At 35.5% G+C, this 9977-nt stretch overlaps 1 protein-coding gene across 1 annotated transcript; it reads left to right on the top strand.

Moving 5' to 3' along the window:
* Positions 1-1349: 1349 nt before the first annotated feature.
* On the top strand, positions 1350-4527 carry LOC109013182 (protein DETOXIFICATION 18-like). The gene is made up of 7 exons (XM_018995177.2): positions 1350-1691; positions 2371-2915; positions 3276-3362; positions 3470-3526; positions 3628-3866; positions 3955-4073; positions 4207-4527. Exons 1-7 carry the CDS (start codon positions 1404-1406, stop codon positions 4336-4338), a joined length of 1467 nt encoding a protein of 488 aa, XP_018850722.1. The 5' UTR covers positions 1350-1403; the 3' UTR covers positions 4339-4527.
* The last annotated feature ends 5450 nt before the right edge of the window (positions 4528-9977 follow it).

The raw sequence follows: 9977 nt of genomic DNA, 5'->3' as shown, positions 1-9977 counted from the left end.
CAAAAATTTGTTTTCTTTCCTAAATTGTTCTCTATCTTATGAAAAATTGGGATTTCTCCAATGCCCTCGGTATTGGAGAGGATATGATCCCATACTTTCAAAGGTCAAGTAAGTTCTCCATTCTTCAATAGAAAAATTAAATAAAATAAGTTCTCAATTTTGATTTTGCTTCTCTTCCTTTTGAAAAATAAAAAATTAAAAGAAAATGTGTGATGGCGATGGCTTTCTTGGATTTATATGATCACAGTTGTAACTTAGTTTAAAAGGAAGGAGATATAGACCCAATAATACTTAGAGAAATGATATATAGAAGTTCTAAATATATAATTTTTGCGTAAATTTTATATAAAAAAGTGAATCTCATGAAAAAATGTGAAAAATTTAATTTTTTTAATTGTGGTTTCTTATTTTTAATAGTAGGAAAAAAACACATCTAATCACTTTTGGTTTGGAAATTTAGTCAGAAATTATCATCAGTTTCCTTTCAAGAAAAAATAAAAATAATAAAATAATAAACACCATCAAAGAAAATAATGTATCAATCAAAAGAATGAACTTTTGCTATCACAGAGTGATCTCATCCTTTTCCCATCCACAAATTTGAAAAGGTTCAATGTCTAAATTCAACCATGAGCAACAAGTGAAATCCTCTCTTTCCACTTGTTTCTATATCAATGATAAAGAATCTTAGTTAAATGTAAAGAGATAATGAGGTTTAGTTTGGATAGTAAGATGAGATGAGATAAGATGAGATATGAATAGTAGTGAAATAGTTTATAAATAAATGTTAAAATTGAATAAAAATATTATAAAATTAAATTATTGTTGAAATATAGTTTTTTAATATTATTTTCATGTCAGAATTTAAAAAGATTGAATTTTTTTGTATTTTATTTGTAAGTTTAAAAAGTTGTAATGATTAGATAATGATTAAATAAAAAAGTTAAAAATTTAAAATTAAAAGATATTTATAGTATATATATTGAGATAAGATGAAATGAGATGGAATGGGGCGAAATGTTAGTACTATCCAAATCAGATGTAAGAGTTAATTAAAACTAATGATTATTCTTATTCAAAGCCAGACGTAGCAGTCATTAAAATTAAGAATAAATCTACATACAATCATAAAATATATAAATATCACATAATCATTTTAAAAAAGAATGGAGTCTATTATTAAAAAATTAATATTTTTTATATAAATTCTATATTTTATTCATTTTTTTAAATAATTATGCGATAATTACACAATTTACAATTACAAATATCTTTTTCTAAAACTAATGATATCATATCAAAGTGATATACGTACTCGATCCAAGATTCCTCGGTAAACGCAAATTATACTGCAAAAGAATATTACGAGGACAAAAGGAAGGAGAACAAAGAACTGGAAAAAGATGGATATTTTAGAAAACACAAATTTAGATAGCAAGACACCATTGATAGAGGTCGGTCACAGTGAAGATGAAACGAAGGGATCAGGTGGTCACTGGTGGGAGAAAGTGTTGGAAGTGGAGGAGGCGAAGAAACAAGCCTTATTTTCTTTGCCCATGATTCTTACCAATGTTTTCTACTACTTAATCACCTTGGTTTCCGTCATGTTTGCCGGCCACCTTGGTGACTCCGAGCTTGCCGGTGCCACTCTTGCCAACTCCTGGGCAACAGTCACCGGCTTCGCTTTCATGGTAACTCTCTCTATCATGCGTATGTGTATGTCTCTGTCTATGACTGTTCCTGCAATTTTCCCAATCTTTGAAAACTTTATGATTGAGCTTATATCTTAGAGAAGGAAAGGACACAAATTTAATTTCGTAAGGGTTCAAACTGGGAATCCAAGAAAGTAGTCCACATGCTCAGGAGCCAGGAGGGCGAAAAAGAATAGAGAGTTATTAATCCCAATTCATACACATATGAGCGAAAAGACATAAATAAGCCGAAAGGAAAAGTAAGCACAAAGACCCATTTGCCAGCATATTGGAAAAACTACGAGGCATAAAGTCCTCACGTTTGGCAGCCCCCCCACTGTTGGATTGAAGTCTTCAATCGGTCAAACTTGATTTAGATTAAAGCCCCCACCAAATCTTAGTACTAATATATATGCTGGATTTGAAGTGCAATTCATCAGTTTCTCGTTCCAACAGAGCAATTTTCAGCAATCACTAACATGGTTATGAGCTTTCACCATGTCCTGAAGAAGTAATGATAGATTATATCCCGACTAAAAAATTGTAGATTGTGATATAACTGTGAGCAAGATGAGTTAATCTCTAATTAGATAGGTAGTTCATGCTTTATTTTTTTCAACGAGCTGTTCCTATTTAACCTTATAGTGAAGCTCCATTCGCTTTATTGTTATCATTTTAGGTTGGTTTAAGTGGAGCTCTTGAGACATTGTGTGGGCAAGGATTTGGTGCAAAATTATACGGAATGCTGGGGATTTATCTGCAAGCCTCTTGCATCATATCCTTCATATTCTCTATCATCATATCAATAATCTGGTTTTATACAGAGCCCATACTGATCTTTCTTCATCAAGATACTGAGATTGCAAAGACAGCCGCCCTCTATATGAAATTTCTCATTCCTGGACTATTTGCATATGGCTTTCTGCAGAACATCTTGAGGTTTCTTCAGACACAGTCTATGGTTATGCCCCTGGTTGTATGCTCGTTGCTTCCATTGGTTGTTCATATAGGCATTGTATATGCTTTAGTACATTGTACAGCTCTTGGTTTCAAAGGAGCATCTTTGGCAGCCTCAATTTCATTATGGCTGTCATTTCTTATACTGGCCATGTATGTCATATACGCAACTAAATTTAAGCATACATGGGAAGGATTTTCATGGGATTCCTTCCATTATATTTTTACCAACTTGAAACTAGCCCTGCCCTCTGCAGCAATGGTGTGGTAAGTGATCTGAACGTCTATTTTATATCTGATCTCTCTAATTTAACAATGACACAGCCTCACTTGAATTAGCAAGTTGATGTTTAGAACATAAATAACCAACAAAGTCCATAAGAAATATGATGCAGCCTAGTTAAGATTTTCTAAAACCTTCTTTCTATTGGTACTGTACTATGAAAAGACCGAATTCCGAAAGGAAGTAAGGAAACCCAGTCCTGTTTCAAACTTGCATGCTGTCCAAAAAAGTCTTAACACGAATGGTTTCATTTTAGCGCACTATTCAGCCAGAATCCACCAGACAAGGTTATAGAATCACGGTGTAGTAATTTTTATGGCCCTCTCTACTTTCAAATTTGTCAGTTTGGAGTACTGGGCTTTCGAGATTCTGGTTTTCTTGGCAGGACTGATGCAAAACTCAGAAACAACTACATCATTAATTGCAATGTGGTGAGTTTTATAATCTTTTCGGCGTTTTCGCAACCTTGAATCTGTTATGGACCTAATCTTCCCGCTTTACCTTTTCTTTTCTTTTCCTTTTTGGATCATATCTTCAGTGTCAACACAGAAACTATTGCCTACATGATCACATATGGTCTGAGTGCCGCTGCAAGGTTGGTTGAATAACTTCTAGTAGGTTTCTGCGGTTCTTTCAAGTTCTAAGATTTCTGAATTCTGTCTCATATATTGTTCAAAATAAAACTTATTGTGGCAGCACAAGGGTGTCAAATGAGTTGGGAGCAGGCAATCCCAACCGGGCCAAGAGTGCCATGGCTGTAACTCTCAAGCTCTCTGTTTTTCTTGCACTCACAGTTGTTTTGGCTCTTTGCCTTGGTCATAACATCTGGGCTGGATTCTTTAGTGACAGCCCTACGATCATACGGGAATTTGCTTCAATGACACCCCTCCTTGCAGTTTCAATATTTGCCGACTCTGTTCAAGGTGTCTTGTCAGGTTTGAACTCCAATTTTCATTTATAAGCAGCTGTGGCTTAATTACCTATCCTCACAATTAAATAATGCTAACGATTTAGACACTGCAGGCGTGGCCAGAGGATGTGGTTGGCAGCACCTGGTTGTGTATGCTAACTTGGCAACTTTCTACTTCGTTGGTGTACCAATTGCCATCTTCCTCGGTTTTAAGTTGAAACTACAGGCAAAGGTGAAACACATATCTTATAGTAGTCTCTTTACAAAATCGCATATACCACGATTCATTCATAGCAATTTGGAAGAAAACAAAGACTTGGGGGAAATATGTTTAACATTTGCTTAACGTTCCTCATTCTGGACAGGGTTTGTGGATTGGCTTAATCTGCGGTCTCTCCTGCCAAGCTGCCACTCTCTTGTTGATTACATTGCGTACAAACTGGGCTAAACTGGATCTCACCCACAACGCTAACAAAGAAAATGTAGTTTTGGTCTAGCTAGCTGAGTGCCAAGCTGGTGTTACAAGTAATATTCTTGTTTTGGGAGATCAAAACTGTATATAACCCGCGATAGAAATTCAACTATAGTTTAATTTGGTCCATAAAATAGTAACGACAAAAGTCGTATATATGAAATATGTAACAAGGTCTAGTTTATGTTTTTGGCCTATTATTGCGTTTGATCTCACATCGATCTTAATTTGTCGTCCATGCAGTCCCAAAATGGGTCGCCCCAAAACAAACCCTTCAGTTATCATCCTCCATAAATTACTATAAAAGCTTAAAAGGTCCCAAGCCCCAGTCTCTCATCACAATACTCTTGTTAATTGTGACAATTCTGGAGGCAACCAGGGCTAATTAAAGACAAAGAAATACAGCCGGATCAAGAAAATGACTTCAAGGAAAGTTGCAACTACACTAGTGCTCCTCATTGCCATGATTGTCATGATTGCTTCCTTTCATGAGGTCCGAGGCATCCCCAATCGACCAAGCAACTCGTCCTCTCATGGTAACGTCCGAGGCCTCCCGAAGCTGCCGAACTCTCATGATAAGTTAAAAGGCATCCCCGTTAAATCGTGGCGACGCCTTTATAATTGCGCCTTTGATTGCCTGAAACACAAAACACACCCCCCTGACCAATGCACTGACTTTTGCTTTGTAATATTGTTTTCTCGTGGACCCCCCCAGCATTAAGCTACCTAGCTAACTATGATTCTATTATATATGGGGCCGGGACTACGATTATGTTATCTCAATTTAATTATTCTATCATATTTATATAGAAATAAGAGCTATCTATGCTTCTTTAATATTTCTTTGGGATCTTCGAATCCAAATACTTGAGGAAAAAAAGAAGAAAAATTTATTATTTAAAAAAAAAAAAAAAACTTAATTTGGATACTGTGATCATATTAATCAAAACTAGTCCTATATGATCTCATATATAGTTCCATCATCCATATATATTATAATATTGAGTACAACAAAGATAGTAGTAGCTAGCCCCGATGCTTAGATTATTTCTTCAAGGTACTACTGGGCGAATTCATGAGTTCATTAATAACGATAATACGTAGTATCCAAGCTGAGTATTTTTAAGTTAATCTTAATTTTGGAAGCAACAATCGACGCCATGCCCAAATCCTATTATATATGTTAATGCACATATATTTATATTTTCACCACCCGGTCTGTGGTACTACGGTTAAGTAAGCCTTGGCCTTCCATCTTTCATCGTCGTTATAACGTGAAGACGTCAAGCGCCTTCTTTGAGCTATAATGTCACCTCGCCTTCTTGTCCGCGTCTCCGTTTGAATAGAAGAAATATTTTATTTCATTTGATTATTTTATCTTATCATATTATTATAATTTTTTTAAAATTTTTACATAAAATATAATAAATAAGTTAATTTTTTTAAATCTTAAAATAATAATAATATTAAAGAATAATATTCTTATCAACTACCCCTTACAAAGCGCTACGTATCGCAGTCATTGCTCAGCCTAGGGCAAATAGTCCCTAACCCAGCCCACAGAAAAGCTTCTCTGAACACAATCTGTAAGAAGAGTGGTGCTGCAGGGAATGAGACTCATTGGTTTGAGAACCCCTAAAGTAGTGTCCAGTTCTCAAGTACCTGCCTGCACAACAGGCATAATATACGATGAGCCATTGATCTATTGACAGAGAAGACATGAACAGACCAGAGGTGAGACAAACTGAGAGAAGGAGGTTAGAGAATCACGTCGCATTAACGACTCCACCACTTAGGCAACACGTCACATTAATGACACCGTCGCAGAGCCACACTGCATTTAAAGGCTCTGACACAATGAACAATATAGGGAATGCGGACTTCATGGGAGCAGACTGCTCCCACAATCTGCTCCCAAGACATATAATATAAATAACAGATCCCAAGTACGAGAATATTGCTCTGATCCCTAGACTCCTTCACTTATTTACAAACTTCAAAGAATATTTAATGACTTTGGCATTGGATGTTACCCAACCCCTAGGACGCCCTCTCCAAGTTGCACTTCTCTCCATATTTTGCAGGCCCATTATTGAAGAATTGAATTCTCAGAACTTGGCCCAAAGGCATTCGAAACACAACGTTAACAGTTATAATATATATTTTTTTAATATTATTTTTATTTTGAAATTTAAAAAAGTTGAATTGTTCATTTTATTTTATGTAAAAAATTGAAAAAATAGTAATAATTAGTTGAGATGAGTTATGAAAACAAACGAGCTAAGGCCCGTTTAGATAGTGAGGTGAGATGATATGAGATTGTTTATGAATAATAACAATATTATAAATTAAAATTAGATGAGATGAGGTGAGGTGATCTCACCTTTGCAAACGGGCCCTAAGCTGTTTAGTCTCGTGAAACAAAAAGCTGTTTAGAAGTTTGTTTCGCCTACAAATTTAATGGTTTACAAGTGAAGAAAATTATGAACAATTTGGTTTCATTTGGCTCATGAGGGGGTGGGGGTAGGGGTTGACGCCGGTGCGAGGTGGTTGTGAGAAAGGGTGGGGGAGGAAGGTCCCTGGTGCAAGGAATCGCCTGGAGAAGGGGGGGAGGATTTATGATTTTTGTGGGATCCAATTTTGTTTCGAAGATTAGTCTATGGTGCGGTTACAATATTGATAAAATGGGACTCATACGTGGCATTTTTTTATTGGAGAGTTGTTATTTGGAAAAGAATAGATGGACCGGTTTAAATTTTTTCTCTTAACCAATATCCTATATACATGTAATATCTTCCTCCTCATATTGTTAAATAAACACTTAATTGCATATAATGTCCATGTACAGGAAAACCTAAAAAAACTACAAAGATAAAAATGTAAACTCTTATGAAGTGCACCAAAAAAACCCAACCCCAACTACTATGTTGCTCTCTTTCAACCTTTTCATTGATCTACCGATTGTATATAAGTGGAATTGTGGAAATTCTTTGGCTCATGGAATACCATCACAAGAGCAAATGACTAAGCTACTTGGGAGGGACTGTCATTAACATTACTCACCGGCATTCAGCAATTCAGTTTATGAAAAACAAATTAAACTGAGCCCCACACAACTAAGCCCTTCATTTCCTGCACCATACCACCATACCCACCTTTTAAACACATCTCATTTGCCTCTTGTTATAAATGAGTGAACTAGCAGTAAGGCTCACTAAGCAGATGGAGCGACTCAGATTCACCATTTTAAGACCTCTTCTCTCTCTCTCTCTCTCTCTCTATTACTGGTGTGAGAAGTCAACCGAAGCATATTAACAAGAAACAGCCCTAAATAATTATTAACCAGCATATGATTAAACAATATCCCTAAATAATTATTAACCAACAAACAGTAGATAATTATTATTATATATCCAACAAGTTGGGATGGGCAAACCATCATGGCAAGTACGTATAAACATAACGAGCCCTGAATACTAGACATCATTGAAACCTATTTATGCATATAAAGGAAAATAGAAGAGGATACGTACCTATTTATGTTCTGTGGCCCCACAACAAGTTGTATGAATGGAGCTGCTGAAGCACATCATCAACACTTTCCCTCTTTAGTGCCATCCAATGCCGATAACAACAGCCCATGACTTCAACCCCATCCCATCCAAAAAAGCAGCATTGCACCATGTTCTGAATCCCCACATCTCCATCACTGCATTATGAAGAAATTTATGAACTTAACTTATCTTATAAAATCGATTCTATAAGAGAGGACTGTTCATTTCTTATAAACATCATGTTCAAGACCTTATCTACAGACAATATGAAATTATTCCTCAACAAAAGAGCATAGCAAAACCGACATATATACCACTTGCACTACAAGAAAACAGCTTATTTCCTGCCAGCTATTTCTTGCCAAAAATATTATTTCCTGCTAAAATGAGTTTATTTTTGTCCCAAATGGTCATTCTCGTCGCAAATAATTTGTCTCAAATGTCCTATTTTTTTGTAGTGTTGGATGTTGATATATATGATCTAATATCTGTGTATGTGTATAGTATTTCGTCTTCTTTCGCCCTTAGTATATTGTCGTGGAGCAGCTAGCTAGCTAGGGACCGGGAATGTGATGGCTGATGAGATGATATGTCCGCAGCTGTGGCTTAATTACCTATCCTCTCAATTAAATAATGCTAACGATTTAGACACTGCAGGCGTGGCCAGAGGATGTGGTTGGCAGCAACTGGTTGTGCATGCTAACTTGGCAACTTTCTACTTCGTTGGTGTACCAATTCATGCCATGATCTTCCTCGGTTTTAGGTTGAAACTACGGGCAAAGGTGAAACACATATCTTATAGTAGTCTCTTTACAAAATCGCATATACTACGATTCAGTCATAGCAATTTGGAAGAAAACACGCATTCGCATATACTAAAAATTCATTCATAGCAATTTGGAAGAGAACAAGTATTCACATATACTACAAAAAAAACCGTGATTTGTCGGCGTTTGCAAAGCACCAGCAACAGTTAAAGTAAACGCCGCTAATCGATTAACGGCATTTAAATACCAACGCAACCAAAAGCCGGTATTGGGTGGTCACTATTTATGAGTTCTGGCATTTACCCAAACGCCAGGACTTGAAAAACTCATTACCGACATTTTTGTAAAAATTAACAATGTTTAGATAAACGCCGCCACTAGTATCTTGCCGTCACATTATATGAATTAATCGCGTTTAACTAAACGCCACCACTAATACATTATCAACATTTGCACAAATGCTGTAAAATGAAAAACTCATTAACAGCATTTTAGTACAAATTAATGGCGTTTATCTAAATGCCATTACTAGTACATTATCGGTGCATTATATAAATGCCAATAGCTATATTTTCTTGGCATTTTGTAAGAGTCACCAAATAATAATCACTGACTTTTACGAGCATATATATGTTGAACTTTAAATAAATGTCACAATATTTACGTTGTTGGTTTTTTTTTAACGCCACAAAATTTAGATGAAAGTCCATAATAGTTTATTTTATATCGACGTTTAAAAACACTCCAGTAAGATTTAGTACAATAAAAAAATATAATAAACAAATTAATAATAAATACCATATAATGAGTCATTATTGATGTAATACAGAAAAAATTACAAATCAAATCACATGAAAGTGATTTAATAACAACTAATATATAATATTATTATTACATGTGAAAGAGAGACTTTATTTCTATTGATTTCTATAATTCCTTGATTTTTCATTGGCAACTTCAATGTCTCCAAAATCGCAATTTTAAGCACTATATTCCATTAGTGACTGTACACTAGTGTAAACTGCACAAATAAATTAGTTTAAACATACACTACAAGGGGAATCATCTTTACCAGCGATTTCCTTTCTCTGGCAAAACCAACAAAATCGCCGCCTATCACCTATCCCAGCGATTTATAAATCTCTGGAAGTTCGCTGGTATTAAAGCCCCACTTTTGATCTACTCCAACGGAAGCCAAAAATCGTTGGCAAATATTTTCTTTCCCAGCGATTTTTATTCGCTGCAAAAAGTACATTTGATCGCCGCAATTGCAAGATCCAATTCAGTTGTTAATCGTTGGGAAAGATTAATTGCAGCAATTTAATATTGTCGATAAAAGAGGA

Source organism: Juglans regia, chromosome 2, assembly GCF_001411555.2.
Source record: "Juglans regia cultivar Chandler chromosome 2, Walnut 2.0, whole genome shotgun sequence".
In the NCBI taxonomy this organism is placed as follows: domain Eukaryota; kingdom Viridiplantae; phylum Streptophyta; class Magnoliopsida; order Fagales; family Juglandaceae; genus Juglans; species Juglans regia.
The sequence above is the reverse complement of the archived record's forward strand: the minus strand, read 5'-3'. Positions and strand labels throughout refer to the sequence as shown.

What these genes read in the sequence shown, in the direction of transcription:
- LOC109013182 (XM_018995177.2), top strand. Translation starts at nt 1,404, where the DNA reads ATGGATATTTTAGAAAACACAAATTTAGATAGCAAGACACCATTGATA. An exon ending in CCCTCTGCAGCAATGGTGTG is followed by an intron (nt 2,916 to 3,275) that starts GTAAGTGATCTG and finishes CAAATTTGTCAG; the next exon opens with TTTGGAGTACTGGGCTTTCG. An exon ending in ACATCATTAATTGCAATGTG is followed by an intron (nt 3,363 to 3,469) that starts GTGAGTTTTATA and finishes TCATATCTTCAG; the next exon opens with TGTCAACACAGAAACTATTG.